The 18567-nt window shown below is 42.5% G+C and overlaps 1 protein-coding gene across 3 annotated transcripts in view; it reads right to left on the minus strand.

The window, feature by feature from the left end:
• OSMR (oncostatin M receptor) overlaps nt 1–18567 on the minus strand; it is a 178700-nt gene that overhangs the window by 53607 nt on the left and 106526 nt on the right. For all 3 annotated transcript variants that reach the window (XM_029578388.1, XM_029578398.1, XM_029578406.1), the window contains one exon: nt 16237–16459. In XM_029578388.1, coding sequence (XP_029434248.1) covers nt 16237–16459 — 223 coding nt within the window. The remainder of the gene's footprint in view (nt 1–16236; nt 16460–18567) is intronic.

Below are 18567 nucleotides of genomic sequence, written 5' to 3' on the forward strand. Positions count from 1 at the left end.
CTCAGGGCAGTCCTAAAGGTATCTGGCTACGTTAGCCAATTAACTCTGCTCTGCCCCAGAAGGGCCCGACCCATCTCGTTTTTAGCCAGCTAACAACATGTTAATAAAATTGGCAACACATAAATAATGGGAAATTTCAATTACCCCATTATTGATTGGATAAATGTCTCATTAGGATATTCAAAAGAGGTCAAGTTCCTAGATGTCATTAATTCCTGCTTCACAGAGCAGCTGGTCATGGAACCAACATGAGGGGCAGCTACTTTAGATCTAGTTCTCAAGTGAACACAGGACCTGGTGCAAGGGGTAAAGGTGATGAGAGTCATTTAGCAATAGTGAACATAATACAATCAAATAAGTCATATCCAAGGGAGGATATGAAGTACAATTACTGCATTAGTCTTAGTCAGTCTCTCTCTCAGTCTCTCTCAGTCTCTCTCTCAGTCTCTCTCTCAGTCTCTCTCTCAGTCTCTCTCTCAGTCTCTCTCTCTCACTCTCTCTATATATATATATATATATATATAATGCGCTTAGGAGGGCTCATATACATACTTCTCCCAGCAGCTCCAGCTAAGGAATCTAGAGGACACCACGCGCTGTTTAGACTTCAGCTTCCACAGCCCCCACACGGTTTCCAGCAGCAAAGAACTAAAAGGCTTATTTGCATGCTTTTCCCAGCAGAGGGTGCAAGAGGACCCTGCAAGCTATCTAGATTTCTGCTTTCACAGCCCTCACACTTTCTAGTAGCAGAGGATCTGAAAGCTCATCTACATATTTCTCCCAGTAGCCCTAACACCACAAGCCATCTTGTCTTCAGCGCTCACAGCCCAGTTTCCACTTCCCTCCTTTCCCGGAGCAGAGGATTGGAAAGCATGCACGAAAAAATTGCTTCTTATAAAGTTTTCAACAGATTTATTTGATACAATAACAGGGAATTAGTTCAACACAAAGAGTCAATAAGGTGTATAACTAGATAATTATTAGGGATGTGCACTTGTAGCTTCATTTGTTCAATTCATTATGGATTTATGGTATGTATGTATGCGCGTACCACTGCAACAAATGGAGCAATGAATGCACATCCCTAGTAATTATAAGTAGATTAAATGTAATCTCTGGAGGATCACTGACAGATACATATGAAATAAATAAATAGATTAAAAATACTTTAGAATATTTGAACATCCCTAGTCCCTTAAACATTTTAAATTCTAACAACTGAACAAAATAAAGATGCAGACAGTAATCCTGTAGTGAGAGGGGGGGGGGGGGCTAACCAGTCTTTTGTACTGAATGCGATGTGTATGATTATCAATCACTGGTGAGAGGTTGTAGGTTGTAAGTGTGCACTTAATGCAAAGAGCTCCTAGCCCTTAGAGAATGAGTCCAATATCTGGAGGCTTTAGTGGCTGGGGCCCCGACTGGTGGTAGGCTGCATGTGCTGTGACTGGGGGACTGGTTCAGACTCATGGGGATAGCTGTGCTAGGGCTTGGGGAGTGCAGGCTGTGCTGAAGCTGCTGGAGTGGTAAAGGTAGACTATGCTGGGGCTACAAGAGTGAGGGCAGGCTGTGCTAGGGCTGGTGAATGGAGGGCCTTCTCTCTTTCATGTGCATGAGATCTCTGAAAGAACATGGGCAACACAATGGCTTGATTTAGATGAAAAGCCAAAACTACTTTTGGCATAAACTCGGGATGAGTATGGAGTGTACACACTCCACTGTTGTGGAAAAACTGAATGTATTAATTCCTGAAATTCACTGGATTCTTTTAGTCAGCATAATAGTGACTAGGAAAACCGCCTTCCAGGTGAGGAATTTCAAGAAAGCCAAATCCAAAGGTTCGTAAAGTGGTTTCATTAGTTCTGCTTTAACAGCGTTGAGATCCCATGGCACCGGTACCTTTGCCACAAGCCTTTCATGAACTTCACTAAAGGCTGTATAGATATGGGTTTGCACTTTCACCGATGACGAACTGAGACCAGAGGAGGAGGAGAGGGAGAATAAATACTGGAGCAACTGCATTAGCTCACAGGCAAATGGATCCAGGGATCTTGCTCGACACCAGGATGAAAATCTTTTCCATTTAAAACTGCAAGCTCTACTTATTGAAGGATTCCTGAAGATTATGATATCCTTAATCTTCTTGGACAATAACAGCGATGAGATTAGCAAGCACCTTAAGTTGCGAGAGGAAAGGTTTCGTTGACATAGACAATCCTACTCCAGAATTAACAAAGTTAGATAAAATAGCAGAGGGATCAGAGGGCTGACTGACAAATGAAAACCAGTCTTGTTTGGACCATACTAGAGCAATAAGGATCAGACACAACCAATCCTTGAGTGCTTTCTGCCCTGTTCTGATCACCAACGGAAGTGGTGGGAAAGCATACAGTAGATCTGCATTCTATCAGAGCAGAAAAGCATCCGGCTCAGAATTGAATTGGTTTGAAGAGGGGAATAGAATCTTTCCACCTTCCTGCTGTCTTCTGATGCAAACAAACTGATCAAGAGTCAACTACAAAGATTTAAAAACCTGTTTGCAATTGTTTGATCTAGAGACCACTTGTAAGGATGAAACACTCTGCTGAGGTGATCTGTTGACATATTTGGAAATCCTGGGAAGGTAGGTTGCATGCAAGAAGGATTCATGGTGGCAAGCCCACTCCCAAATTCTAAAATATTCCTCAAGGACCCTATGCCCCCTTGCTTATTGATGGAGAACATTGGTTTGGATCAGAATTTTCTTTCATAAATTGTAACATAGTAATGATAGCAGATAAAGACTAAATGGTCCATCCAGTGTGCCCAATAATATTCTTATGGTAGTAACTGCCGCTCTGTGCAGGTTACCCAGTGCAGAAATGTTATACCATCCCTTTCTTCAAGCTTTTAGGGATCTGCAGCGTTTGTCCCATGCCCTTTTGAATTCATTAACTGTTCTTGTCTTCACCACCTCTTCTGGGAGGACATTCCAGGCATCCACCATGCTCTCTGTGAAGAAATACTTTCTGAAGGTGGTTCTGAGTAAACCCCTTGGAGTTTTATTTCATGACCCCTGGTTCTACTGTTTCCTTTCCAATGGAAATGGTTTGAAGTTTGTGCATCATTAAAACTTTTCACGTATCTGAAGGTCTGTATCATATTTCCCCTGCACCTCCTCTTCCTGGATATATATATTCAGATCTTTCAGCCTCTCCTCATAAGTCTTCCAATGAAAACCCCACACCATTTTGGTCACTCTTCTCTGGACTGCCTCCATCCTGTCTCTATCCTTTTTGAGATAAAGTTTCCAGAACTGAACACAGTACTTCAGGTAAGGACTCACCAAGGATCTGTACAAGGGCATTATCACTGCCTTTTTCTTACTGGTTATTATTCTCATTCTTCTAGCTTTAGCTATCGCCTTGTCATATTGCTTCGCCACCTTCAGATCACCCCAAGGTCCCTCTCTTGGTCTATACACATACAGCTCTTCTGGATTACCTCATTCCAGATGCATGACTCTGCACTTCTTGGCAATGAATCCCAGCATAAATCTGACCAAGCTTTCTTAAATCATTTTGCATTCTCTCTACTCCCTTCAGGCAATTCCACTCTGTTACAGATCTTAGTATCATTCACAAATAGACACATTTTCCGTTCTATCCTTTCTGCAATATTGCTCACAAATATATTGAACAGAACCAGTTCCAATACTGATCCCTGTGACACGCCACATAACACGGTTCTCATTTGACAACTGGTTACATTTACCATTACATGCTCTCTCTCCTATCAGTCAATCACTTTGTAATCCATACCAGCACCTTGGCGCTTACTCCCAAGCTTCTCATTTTATTTACAAGTCTCGCAGGCAGGACCATATAAAAAGCTTTGCTGAAACCCAAGTAGATCACATGGAGCACTCTTCCTCTATCCAATTCTCTATTCACCTAATCATAAAAATCTACTAGATGTGTCTGACAGGACCTTCTTCTTGTGAATCCATGCTGCCTCAGGTCCAGCAATCTACTAGTTTGTAGATAGTTCACTATCCTTCAGCAGAGTCTCCATTAATTTTCCCACCACTGAGGTGAGGCTAACCAGCCTTTAGTTTCTAGTCTCCTCTCTGCTACCACTTTTGTGAAGAGGGATCACAAATTGCCCTTCTCCATTCCTGTGGCACCACTCCCATTTCCAGGGATCTATTGAACAGGTCTTTCAGCCGACCCACCAGCACATCTCTGGGCTCCCTCAGTATCCTGGGATGTACCTCATCTGGCCCCATGACCTTGTCCACTTTCAGTTTACCTAGCTGCTCCCCTATATTCTCTTCAGTAAATGAAGTTTCATCTACCCCATCCCCATCTTCGTTCTTGTCAACCAACAACAGTCCTTCTCCAAGGTCTTCTTTAGTGAACACCAAACAGAAGTATTTGTTTAAAATTTCTGCCATTCCTTCATCCCTCTCCATAATTGCTCCTTGCCACCTTTCAATTTTGCTATACCATTTGAGGCCTCCATTCTTTCTCTGAAATATCTGAAAAGGGTTTTATCACCTCTCTTTACCTCTCTGGCAATCCTTTCTTCTGCCTGACTCTTTGATTTCCTGATTTCTTTCTTTGCCTCCCTCAGTTTCACCAGGTATTCCTCCCTGTGTTCCTCTTTTTGGGATCCTTTATACTTCTTGAACAATGTTCTTTTTTTCCTTTATTTTTTCAGCCACCTTCTTTAAGAACCAGACAGGTTTCTTTTTCCTGTTACTTTTGTATAATTTTCTAACATATAGATTTGTTGCCTTTGTAAAAGCTCTTTTTAATTTGGTCCACTGTTCCATATCATCCATGATCTCCCAGTCTTCTAGTTCTTCTTCCAGGAACATCCCCATTTTGGCAAAGTCCGTATTTTTAAAATTTATAACTCAGGTCTTCGAGTGATTTCTTTGTATCTTATTTTCGATATCAAGCTATACTGTCTAATGATCATTGATGATCAGGTGGGCACCTACCCAGAGATTAGAGACATTATCCCCATTTGTGAGCACTAGATCACGTATCACACCCTCCCTCATAAGTTCCATTACCATTTGTTTGAGCAGAGCCCCTTGAAGGGCATCCACTGTCTCCGTTATTTCTAGTTTATTCTGCAGAAGGGATACTCCAATCCATATCCAGCAGACTAAAATCTCCAGCAAGCAACATATCTCCCCTTCTTTCCCATCCTTTGGATGTCTTTGACTAGACCTCTGCCCAGTTCCTGTCTGGGCTGGAGGCCTGTAGACCACACAGATGTAAATGAAAGCATCTTTTTTTTTTTTTTTTTTAGGAAAGCACATAATGCTTCTTCCCCATCCCACATCCCGTGCATTTCAGTTGCTTGGATATTGTTTTTGCTATAAAACAGCTACTCCTTCCCATTTTCTGTCCTCTTGGTGATTCCTTAATAACTTATAGCCCAAGCAGGCTGTATCCCAACTACGAGACTCAGTGAACCAGGTCTCTGTAATAATAACTATGTCCAAGTCTGCTTCCACCATTAAGACCTGCAGGTCTGGGATTTTATTGCCCAGACTACAAGCATTTGTGGTCACAGCTTTCCAATTTTTCTCCCTTGGTTTACTGCTCTTCCTAGTCACCTTTTCTGCTAATTTGAGTGACTGATTTTGTTGTTTTCTCCTCCCAATTCTTATATCTCCTGGGGGTGACATGGCAATTTCATTGGCCACCTCTTGCCACTCCCTCCATCTTGCCTGATAATGTTTGCCCTGAATTTCTCGCTTAGCATCCTTTTTCCTGCCAAGGACAAATGTAGACCATCCTTACCAAATAATCTTTTACTGTTCCATACACGACCCCAGCCTCCAATGTATCCAAAACACTTTCCTTACATCATGTTTTGAGCCAGAAATCAAATTTGTCAATATGGCAGAGCCTTTCCTTATCCTTTCCATGAACAGGTAAGATGCGAAAAAAGCTCTCAATATATGTCCAATTGCTCATTGCTCCAGAAGATTGATTTGAAAAGGACGTTCTGCTGGCGGCCAGGTTTCTTGGGTTCTGAAATGACCCATGTGCATGCCCACCACCATCTGTTGAATACATCTGTTGCTAATGTCAGATGATGGGGTACAAGTCAAAGAATAACTCCCATCTCCAGGGTGTCTGGATCTATCTACCACTGAAGAGACCCCTTAAGAACATAAGAAAATGCCATACTGGGTCAGACCAAGGGTCCATCAAGCCCAGCATCCTGTTTCCAACAGTGGCCAATCCAGGCCATAAGAACCTGGCAAGTACCCAAAAACTAAGTCTATTCCATGTAACCATTGCTAATGGCAGTGGCTATTCTCTAAGTGAACTTAATAGCAGGTAATGGACTTCTCCTCCAAGAACCTATCCAATCCTTTTTTAAACACAGCTATACTAACTGCACTAACCACATCCTCTGGCAACAAATTCCAGAGTTTAATTGTGCGTTGAGTAAAAAAGAACTTTCTCCGATTAGTTTTAAACGTGCCCCATGCTAACTTCATGGAGTGCCCCCTAGTCTTTCTACTATCCGAAAGAGTAAATAACCGATTCACATCTACCCGTTCTAGACCTCTCATGATTTTAAACACCTCTATCATATCCCCCCTCAGTCGTCTCTTCTCCAAGCTGAAAAGTCTTAACCTCTTTAGTCTTTCCTCATAGGGGAGTTGTTCCATTCCCCTTATCATTTTGGTAACCCTTCTCTGTACCTTCTCCATCGCAATTATATCTTTTTTGAGATGCGGCGACCAGAATTGTACACAATATTCAAGGTGCGGTCTCACCATGGAGCGATACAGAGGCATTATGACATTTTCCGTTTTATTCACCATTCCCTTTCTAATAATTCCCAACATTCTGTTTGCTTTTTTGACTGCCGCAGCACACTGTACCGACGATTTCAATGTGTTATCCACTATGACACCTAGATCTCTTTCTTGGGTTGTAGCACCTAATATGGAACCCAACATTGTGTAATTATAGCATGGGTTATTTTTCCCTATATGCATCACCTTGCACTTATCCACATTAAATTTCATCTGCCATTTGGATGCCCAATTTTCCAGTCTCACAAGGTCTTCCTGCAATTTATCACAATCTGCTTGTGATTTAACTACTCTGAACAATTTTGTGTCATCTGCAAATTTGATTACCTCACTCGTCGTATTTCTTTCCAGATCATTTATAAATATATTGAAAAGTAAGGGTCCCAATACAGATCCCTGAGGCACTCCACTGTCCACTCCCTTCCCACTCCCTTCCATTTCTGTTGTGACCCTCACCAGGTATAACACGGGCTGAAGCAAGTGATCCCACTGATCATGGAGGCTCAACTGAAGAATCCATATTTTGAGGTGGGTCATGAGAACCACTTGCACAGCTACCGCCATGTGACCCAGGATAATCAACATCTCCCTGGCTGGGACATGATCCCTCTTTAGAAGGTTCCAGATCAAGGTTTGAAGGCAGCATACTCACTCTGATGGAAGGAATACACTCTCTTCTAGAGAGTTTTTCCATGCCCCTATAACCTTGATTCTTTGGGTATGGACAAGGTTAGATTTGGCAAAGATCACAATGAGCCCAGTGACTGTAGAAGCTGGATCATCTTCTCCAGAGAATCCAACACTCTTGCTTGGGAAGGCCCCCATCACTAGCTAATTATCCAGGTAGGGGAAGACACCCCCGCCCCCCAACAATGAAAGTGCACTGCTACTACCGTGAGGCATTTGGTAAAGTTAGCAAGTAACACATTTAAGACTAATCGGAGAAAATTCTTTTTCACTCAACGCACAATAAAGCTCTGGAATTTGTTGCCAGAGAAGGTAGTTAGTGCAGTTAGTGTAGCTGGGTTCAAAAAAGGTTTGGATAAGTTCTTGGAGGAGAAGTCCATTAATGGCTATTAATCAATTATACTTAGGGAATAGCCACTGCTATTAATTGCATCAGTAGCATGGGTTCTTCTTAGTGTTTGGGTAATTGCCAGGTTCTTGTGGCCTGGTTTTTGGCCTCTGTTGGAAACAGGATGCTGGGCTTGATGGACCCTTGGTCTGTCCCAGCATGGCAATTTCTTATGTTCTTATGTTCTTAAGGGCTCTAACCGAGAGCCCGAGGAAAAAGCTGAACAATAGAGGGGGGAGGGGTATAAAAAAGGAAAAAAGGAAACTGTTTTCAAGGCTTAGGTAGGAGAGGGCGATAATTATTTACAGAGCTGTATGGTGCGTGATGTATTTAGCAGAGTTAGCCTGGGAAGGCTTGGTGGAAGAGCCAGGTTTTCAGCATTTTTCTGAATTTGGTTGGGCATGACTCCAGACGTAGGGTAGCGGGGAGTGCATTCCATTGGGTTGGGCCTGCAATAGAGAAGGCACGATCCCTGGTGGAGGTTAGTCGGGCCCTCTTAAGGGGCTGCTTCCATAGCATGCAAATTCTCTCTCATGCATATTCTGTTAAGTTTGCCACTCTCAGGATGGCCTCCTGAGCAGCTGCACTCAACAAGGCCAGCAGGCCATACCACAGCAGGATGCCACTTACCACCATGGCATGGCAGGACACCACCAGAATCACCACCTCCGCCCGAAGTCAGTTCTTTTAAAGGGCATGAGGTGCGAAAAGCCATGGCACCCTTGGATGATGCCACCGCTCCTCGCCAAAGGTCATCTGTCTTGACTTCAGCCTCACTCCAAAGCCCATCTTCAGCCTTAGCCCCCCAGATCTTGTCATAGCCTGTCCCATGCAAAGACTTGTTCACCCGCCATCGGCGCAGACCTTAGGGCCCTGCCCACAAGGTTGCACCACGGCAAGAGGGGCTCACACTCACGTCACTCACAACAGATTGCTGAGGCCGTGAGCTCTCTGAGTGCATCTCCATGGCAGGCCATTGCTGCTTTGGCTGCCCAGATGCAGGAGCAAAAAACCAAATGGAATGGGCTCCTGAACCAGTTTATGCAACAGGCCCAGCAGCAGTGGATTACTACAGATCTCAATACCAGCCATAGCGAACCCTGCACCATCTTGCACCCAAACCATGGAACCCATGAAACAGCTTCCACCTCCTCTGAGATACACTGGTGACCCTAAGGGATGCAGAGGGTTCCTCATTGTTTGCAAAATGCATTTTGACTTACAGCCAGCTTGTTTTTTTTTCTAACTGTCAAGATAACATACATTCTTTCCTTGTTGGATGGTCCCACTCTTGCTCGGTTTCTCCTTTGTGGGAGCAAGATGACTTGCTTTTCAGAAATTTGGATAACTTTACACAACATTTTCACCTGATCTTTGATCAACCCAGGTGCGTCTCATCAGTTGCCACTGAGCTTCTTCACATTCACCAAGGCACTCACACAGTTGGTGAGTATGCAGTGAAATTCCGTCCCTTAGCTTCTGAGCTTTGGTGGGGTAAAGAAAGACAAACAGCCATTTTTTGGCAAGGATTAAACAGACGAATAAAAGATGAATTAGCAGCTTGAGACCATCCCCCGTCCCTAGAAGTACTTACCGCCTTGGCAATTTGAATAGATCTGAGGATCCAGGAACAAGCTTGAGAGAGGAAGGCCTCTCCCATCAAACCATTCTGGTGGCCCTTAAGCCGACAGTCACTCAGCAGTGCATGGTTCGGAGAAATGTATCCTTGAAGGATACTAATGATACAGGAGAGTTAGGGCATCCCAACAGAGAGGTTCCATTAAAAGCAAACATAGTCCATGTGCCTATATGTAAAAAATCACCGAAGCTAATGATTTCTGAATTATCCCTAACAACTGAAAAGCAGGTTGTTAATAGAAACAAAAAAACACACTTTGAAATGTCTGTATGCCAATGCCAGAAGTCTAAGTAGTAAGATGGGAGAGTTAGAGTGTAAAGCAGCAAATGATGAGATTGACATAATTGGCATCACAGAGACTTGGTGGAAGGAGGATAACCAATGGGACAGTGCTATATCAGGGTACAAATTATATCGCAATGATAGGGAGGATCAACTTGGTGGGGGTGTGGCACTTTATGTCTGGGAGGGTATAGAGTCCAACAGGATAAAGACCATACAAGAGACTAAATGCTCAGTAGAATCTATATGGGTAGAAATCCCATGTGTGTTGGGTAAGAGTATAATGATAGGAGTATACTACCGTCCACATGGACAAAATGGTCAGACAGATGATGAAATGCTTAGATAAATCAGGGAAGCTAACCAATTTGGCAGTGCAATAATAATGGGAGATTTCAACAATATTGACTAGGTAAATGTAACATCAGGACTTGCTAGAGACAAAGTTCCTGGATGTAATAAATGACTGCTTCATGGAGTAATTGGTTCAGGAACCAACAAGAGAGGGAGCTATTTTAGATTTAATTCTTAGTGGAACACAGGATTTGGTGAGAGAGGTAATGGTTGTGGGGCCACTTGGCAACAGTGATCATAACATGATCAAATTTAAACTAATAACTGGAAGGGGGACAATAAGTAAATCTGCAGCTCCAACAATAAATTTTCAAAAGGGAAACTTTGATAAAATGAGGAAAATAGTTGGAAAAAAACTGAAAGGTGCAGCTGCAAAGGTTAAAAGTGTTCAAAAGGCATGGACATTGTTTAAAAATACAATCCTAGAGGTGCAGTCCATATGTATTCCACACATTAAGAAAGGTGGAAGGAAGGCAAAACGATTACCGTCATGGTTAAAAGGTGAGGTGAAAGAGGCTATTTTAGCCAAAAAAAACATCCTTCAAAAATTTGAAAAAGAGAGAATTTGAATTGAAGTTGGCCATAGAGGCAAAAACTCAATAAAAACTTTTTAAAATATATCCAAAGCAAGAAACCTGTGAGGGAGTCGGTTGGACCATTAGATGACAGAGGAGTTAAAGGGGCTCTTAGGGAAGATAAAGCCATTGCAGAAAGACTAAATCAATTCTTTGCTTCCGTGTTTACTAATGAGGATGTTTGGGAGATACCAGTTCCGAAGATGGTTTTCAGGGGTGATGAGTCAGACGAACTGAACGAAATCACTGTGACCCTAGAAGATGTAGTAGGCCAGATTGACAAACTAAAAAGTAGCAAATCACCTGGACCGGATGGTATGCATCCTAGGGTACTGAAGGAACTCAAAAATGAAATTTCTGATCTATTAGTTAAAATTTGTAACCCATCATTAAAATCATCCATTGACCTGAAGACTGGAGGGTGGCCAATGTAACCCCAATATTTAAAAAAGGCTCCAGGGGCGATACGGGTAACTATAGACCAGTGAGCCTGACTTCAGTACCGGGAAAAATAGTGGAAACTATTCTCAAGATCAAAATCATCGAGCATATAGAAAGATGGATTTACCCAAGGAAAGTCTTGCCTAACAAAACTGCTTCATTTTTTTGAAGGGGTTAATAAACATGTGGATAAAGGTGAACCGGTAGATGTAGTGTATTTGGATTTTCAGAAGGCATTTGACAAAGCCCCTCATGAGAGGCTTCTACAAAAACTAAAAAGTCATGGGATAGGAGGCGATGTCCTTTCGTGGATTACAAACTAGTTAAAAGACAGGAAACAGGGAGTAAGATTAAATGGTCAATTTTCTCAGTGGAAAAGGGTAAACAGTGGAGTGCCTCAGGGATCTGTACTTGGACCGGTGCTTTTCAATATATATATATATATATAAATGATCTGGAAAGGAATATGATGAGTGAGGTTATCAAATTTGCGGATGATACAAAATTATTCAGAGTAGTTAAATCACAAGTGGATTGTGATACATTACAGGAGGACCTTGCAAAACTGGACGATTGGGCATCCAAATGGCAGATGAAATTTAACGTGGAGAAGTGCAAGGTGTTGCATATAGGGAAAAATAACCCTTGATGTAGTTGCACGATGTTAGGTTCTATATTAGGAGCTACCACCCAGGAAAAAGATCTAGGCATCATAGTTGATAATACTTTAAAATAGTTGGCTCAGTGTGCTGCAGCAGTCAAAAAAGCAAACAGAATGTTAGGAATTATTAGGAAGGGAATGGTTAATAAAACGGAAAATGTCATAATGCTTCTATATCGCTCCATGGTGAGACCGCACCTTGAATACTGTGTACAATTCTGGTCGCTGCATATCAAAAAAGATACAGCTGCGATGGAGAAGGTACAGAGAAGGGCAACCAAAATGATAAAGGGGATGGAACAGCTCCCCTATGAGGAAAGGCTGAAGAGGTTAGGGCTGTTCAGCTTGGAGAAGAGACGGCTGAGGGGGGATATGATAGAGGTCTTTAAGATCATGAGAGGTCTTGAATGAGTAGATGTGAATCAGTTATTTACAATTTCGAATAATAGAAGGACTAGGGGGCATTTCATGAAGTTAGCAAGTAGCACATTTAAGACTAATCAGAGAAAATTCTTTTTCACTCAACGCGCAATAAAGCTCTGGAATTTGTTGCCAGAAGATGTGATTAGTGCAGTTAGGGTAGCTGGGTTCAAAAAAGGTTTGGATAAGTTCTTGGAGGAGAATCCATTAACGGATATTAATCAAATTTACTTAGGGAATAGCCACTGATATTAATTGCATCAGTGGCATGGGATCTTCGTAATGTTTGGTTAATTGCCAGGTTCTTGTGGCCTGGTTTGGCTTCTGTTGGAAACAGGATGCTGGGCTTGATGGACCCTTGCTCTGACCCAGCATGGCAATTTCTTATGTTCTTATGAGTCTGCTCTGGGACCAGAGGGGGTCCTGGCCACTGAAGAACTCATACAGTTGGGTAGCACATTGACGTTAGGTAGATGAAAAACAGAGGTAAAGACAGAATAATCTCTGCCTTTACTATGCAGCACAAGTACATTTTGTTAACCATTGTCCCAAGAGACCAGAAACCTCCATTAAGAGAAGTCTAGTCAGCAGGGCAGTTTTCTATCGCTCTGCTCCCTCCCCACAATTAACAATACCATTGTCTCATGTTCGGAAAACACTCAGTCCAAACTGAAGCCTTAGTAGATTCCAGAAGCAGGGGCAACTTTATTTAGGAATCACTTCTATGCCAACGTAGGTGCTCTACTACCAGTCTGTCCACCCCTTGTGTTATTTCTTCTGACTATGGAGACACTCTACCCAGTCTCACGACCATGTCTATCTTGCCTTTCACTATGCAGATTGAGTCCCACCAAGAAAACCTTCATTTCTATGTGCCTTCTAAGGCATCCAGCCCCCTCGTACCTGGTTTACCCTGGCTCAGACGTCCATCAACCATCTATCAACTGGTGCACTTTACAAATCAATCACTGGGGTCCATCCTGCCAGGAGCATTGTATTGCCCCATCCTTATCTCAAGCACTCCACTCCAAACCACCTTGCCTGAAGTACTGCCACTCCAGTTTACATCCTGTTCTAACGTGTGCTATGAGTCCTGATTAGGAGCCCTAACATCTTGCAGTTCTGCAGACGGCTCTAACCCTTTGAAGTCCATTGTCTTGGAGGTAGAGGCTGCTGCCAAGATGGCAGAGGCTGCACACATTCAACATGATGATTTTGGAACCTACAAATCATGCCTTTCCCCTTCCAAAGGATACTTTCCCATAGGATAGAATCAGTCAGTAGACACTTCTCTTGTTCAGCTCACAAACCGAAAAATCAGAGTTCACCTTGAACCTCCCAAGTTTCCAGATGTTAAAAATGTACCTTCAATGTCTCCTCGAAAGCTGAAGATAAGAGGCTTGAGGAGGGAGGCTGTACATTTGCCGTTTGCAGGATGGCCCCATGAATGGCTGCATTCACCTCAAGGCCAGCAGGATGCTACTGAGTATCACGACGTGGCAGGACTCTGCCAGAATCGCTACCTCTGGATCCTCCCATAGGTGCACACGCACCCAAAATCAGTTCTTTTAAAGGATCCGTGGCGAAAAAAGCCATGGCGGCCTTGGATGATGTCACAGCTCCTTGTCTTTTAAAAGCGCTCCTGATTTTTCATTGCCTCAGCAAAAGGTCACCTGTCCTGAAATCATCCTTGCTCCAGTCTTCAGCCTCTCTCCAAATCCCATCTTCAGCCTTAGCCCCCCAAACCTAGTCATAGCCTAGTCCATGCAAAGACTCGTTCACCCATCGGCACAGATCTTAGGGCACTGCCAAGGCAAGATGGGCTCATGCTCATATCACTCGCAACATATTCATTGTGAATATCCTAAATACCTGACTGGCTGGGGGGGTCTTCCAGGACAGTTTCGGGAACTTCTGGTCTAGGGTCTGGAAACTAAGATTTAAAACAGAGTTATGCATTTAGGCTGAAAAATCCAAGGGAGAGGTACAGTACTGAGAATGAAATTCTTCTTAGCATGAAAGAAGAGCAGGATCTGGGTGTGACTGTATTTGATGATCTTAAGATGGCCAAACAGGTGGATAATGTGACATCAAAAGCCAGAAAGATGTCTGGCTGCTTAGGAAGAGGAATGGTCAGCAGAAAAAGGGAGGTGGTATTGCCCCTGTATGTGACTTCATTTGGAATATTGTGTACAATTCTGTAGGCTGTACTTTTAATAGGATATATACCTGTTGGGATTGGTCCAGAGGATAGCTACTAAAACATTTCATGGTTTTTATTCTAAAGCACATAGGGACAGACAAAAATATAAACATGTATACCTTAGAGGAAAGACAAAATAGGAGAAATATGAGCGACATTTAAATGCCTCCAAGGTTTCCTTGCATAGGAGGTGAGCCTCTTTCAACAGAAAGGAGGTTCTAGAGTGAGAGGTCATGGGATGAGGGAGGAAGGGATAAGAACCAGGAGTAATCTTAGGAAATATTTCTTTACAGAGAGGGTAGTGTATGCTTGGAACAGTGTACTAGTAGAGGTGGCGGAGACAAAAACGGTATCTGAATTCTAGAAAGCACAGGATAAACACAGGGGATCTTTGAGAGAGTGATGGAAATTGTAACATTAAATTAGTTGGGTGGATGTGCAGACTAGATAAGCCAAAATAACCTTTTTTTGCCATCACATTTCTATGTTTTTGAGAGAGTTAGTGCATCAACGGCACCAAATATGTCAATGGTGCCAGGGCTTAATGTATCAACAGCATTGAGTGCATCGAAGGGACTGAGCTCAACCTCAGCTTTGGAGGCGCAAACTGCACTACCAGATCTCACTATGCGCTTATGTATCAATGAGCCCCATGAGACTTGCCAAGGGCTTAGAGAGCCTTGTTCATGGCATTTCTGCACTTTCCTCAACCCCAGACAGAGCAGTGAATCCTGGGACTTAGACTGGAGGGAGAGCTTTGTTCGAGGAGCTCCTGTTAAACTCAGCACAGAGGGAGCCTGAAGAGTACCCACTCTGACAGGAGGAACAATTCCCGCTTTAAACCAACCTGGTTTAAACCCTCCATCTTCCAGGCCCTATTTTTCTGGGATCTCAGTGACATAAAGCTACGATCATAACAGCTGCGTTGTGGTCTGGTCCGAGATGCCGATAATAAATGTTGTGACCATCAGTTATAGATATATTCCAACCACACACAATCTTTGATGCCGCTGAGTACAGCCTTCTTAGAGCCAGACATGATAATTCTAACTTCTTTTATTTTTTTGGAGCACCAAAAAGTGTTGAAGGGCTGCTGAGGCAACTGATTCAAGCTGAGATGAAAAAAAGTACAAATACCAAAAAACAGAGAGAGAGAGAGAGAAAGAAAGTATGTACATGTCCATGCAGGAGGTCAGATGAAAAAAGACTGAAGGGCTCATGAGACAGTACCCACACATGGGAACTTCCCTGCATGCTCAGTACAGCAAATGTTCTATGAGCTAAAAGGGAAGGGTCCATTCAGCACCATTGTGTCATAGCTAATTCAACCTTGCTTGTCAACAGAGAATCATAATCCCATAAGATAAACCCGTTTAGTCTGCCCAATTTCCAGTTTGTTGTATTACCCTAGACCTCACTTGAACTGTGACTTTACCCTCACTTTTTTGCAAGTAAGGATCTTCTGTGTTTATACCACGCTGTCTTGAATTATGTTATTGTTTTTGCCTTCTCCAATAAGAGGCTGTTTCATGCATCTATCACCCATTCTACGAAGAATATTTCCCTATGTTACACCTAAGTTTACCCAATTTGAGCCTCTCTTCATGATCCTCTTGTTCTAGAACTTTCTTTCCAGCTGCGTTCCTGCAATAGACCTTATCTACGCAAGATGGATACATTATTTTGGCAAATAAAATACATTTTGCAGACAAATAATGCAAATACTGATTTTAAAGAAATAATACCCTCACCATTCTCTTGAAATTTGGCAATTCTGATCTCCGACGCAGGTGAAGTGCCGACTACATTTCTTGCTGTGACTATGATTACGTATGGTTGTCTATCAATGGATACTTCTGTACTGTTCGCTGAGGCAGGTACTCTCTTATACCAGGGCACATTGGTTCCTTCTAGTCTTTTCCATGTTACATTATGAGAGATAATTTCTCCATTAGCTTCAAACTCTGATAAAGGCTAATAAAAAAAAAAAATGAATCCTTCAAGATGTGTTCAAAATGATTGATAAAGTTATATAGCAACAAAAATCATGTATAATTTAGTTATTTACTGACTATGGTTAAAAAAAAAATTAAAAAAAAGCTGCTTACCTGTAATGAATGTTCTCTGAGGACATGGACAGTTTCAGAGAGTTCTGGAAAAGAGTTTACAAGCTTTTCTGAGCATGTGTGGATTTCCCATGCACATGCTATCTCATGGGGCCCCCTCAGTCCTATACTATAGCTTACTTGAAAAACTCCATAAGGGGAAAATGGAACATTTGTGTAGCTGTTCTGCTATCCTTGGAGAAGCAACTTTGCTTTCTTCGACGACAGGCAGGCTTTATCAGTCAAATACGTGGGAATCTCTAGCTAAGGGTCGAATTCCAACGAAAAAAGGAAAAAAAAAAAAAAAAGACTGCCAAAGAATGATCAAAACATTTCTGTTGAACAAGATCTTTTTTACTTTTTTAAAAGGAAGACAGCCCAAAATAAAGATAATGAGGCCAATATTCAAAAAAGGCCTAGAATAGCTGGAAAACTTATCCTGGATAATAAGTGAAATAATTATCTTTAAAGTTATTCAGATAAAAGTAGTTAGCTGCCAAGTGACCGTGCTATTTTTATTTTTTAAAAGTCTACCGGGAGGGGTTTGGAGGTGTGGTGAGAGGGACTTGGGACCAGCATGTGCAGAACAGTGCTCTTAACAGATCCATCAGTCTCTTGACTTTAACCCCAAAGAGACTCTCTTCACAAGCCTATTCTGCATGTTTTGATTTTTTTTTTGTTTTTTTTAAGTATAAAGTTCACAACATAAGAGCCTGTAGGCACCAAGATCTATGGCAGAAACTATTGATGCCATTTTGAAAGCATCATAGGTAAAACGGACCACATGCTTTTCACACTCATCAGCATTCAACATATGAAAGAAATCCCCCTGTTTCTTTAAAGCAAGGTCCGTGGATTGGACCCTGGCCCTGGAGGGGCAGCCGGGGGTCACCACTGATCCCCAGGGTGATTTTTCTTATTTGGGGGAGGGCCATTTTTCAGGCCGCTGGCCCTTTTAAGCAATAGCAACTCCAGGCAAGGAGGGCCACCATTGCACAGGAAAGGGAACTACCACAGTGTGATGTTTTGGTCACGCTTTTGTGTCACAATAAAAAATCATGCCGCAGTACAGCCGCGATAGTTTGTCAGGGAAGGGCCAAATATTGTAGGGACACTCTTCTATGATATTTGGGCCCTCCCGTGATAAGCTATCACAACTTAACAAATCTTATTCATAGTGAGGAAAACAGACAAATCAAAATCAAAGGATTACATTTTATCACCAAAAAGGGAAGTCAAAACTGCAGTATAAAGGCTGTAAAAAGTAGGAAAAGTCTTAGGGTCAAGCAACTGCACTGAAAAGACTGAAAACTTAATAAGAGCTGACAAAAACTAAATAACTAACATAACCCAGAGCTCCTATGGAAATGAGATAACTCACTATAAATAAACAACAATACTATGGGGAGTAGGAGGAGGACAAAAAGCTGGCTGACTGTGAAAAACTCTGATGGAAGGATATGTCTAATTGCCACCACAAACACAAATTGACCAAGAGGGCACACATAGGCTTATAAAAGTCTGGAAAGGCTTTTCCAGAACTCTCTGTGAAACCTTCTGTCGGTACCATCAGATGATGACACCCACTTGTGTGGCTGATGCTTGCCCTTTGTCGTGGTTTATTCAAAATAAACACGTCCCACCGGCAGCTTCAGAAAGACCTTTTATTTAGATAAAGTAAGGAATATGGGAATATTATAGTAGAGGCAATTCAGAAGCAGCCTCAGAGAGTATTGTTTACACAATAGGTCAGGGGTGGCCAACCTGTGGCTTGGGAGCCACATGCGGCTCTTTCGTGTGCAAAACGTGGCTCTTGACCTTCTGTCCCCCATGGCAACTGAGCACCGCTGCAGAGGACAGGAGAGTCAGGGAGGGAGCAGGGAAGAGCCAGTCTGCTTTCTGCTTCAGTTCCTCCCCTCCTGTCTTCACACTTGTTACTGACTGCATTGGAAAAAAAAAAAAAAAGAGGAGATGAAG

This window comes from Rhinatrema bivittatum, chromosome 1 (assembly GCF_901001135.1).
Source record: "Rhinatrema bivittatum chromosome 1, aRhiBiv1.1, whole genome shotgun sequence".
NCBI classification, from domain to species: domain Eukaryota; kingdom Metazoa; phylum Chordata; class Amphibia; order Gymnophiona; family Rhinatrematidae; genus Rhinatrema; species Rhinatrema bivittatum.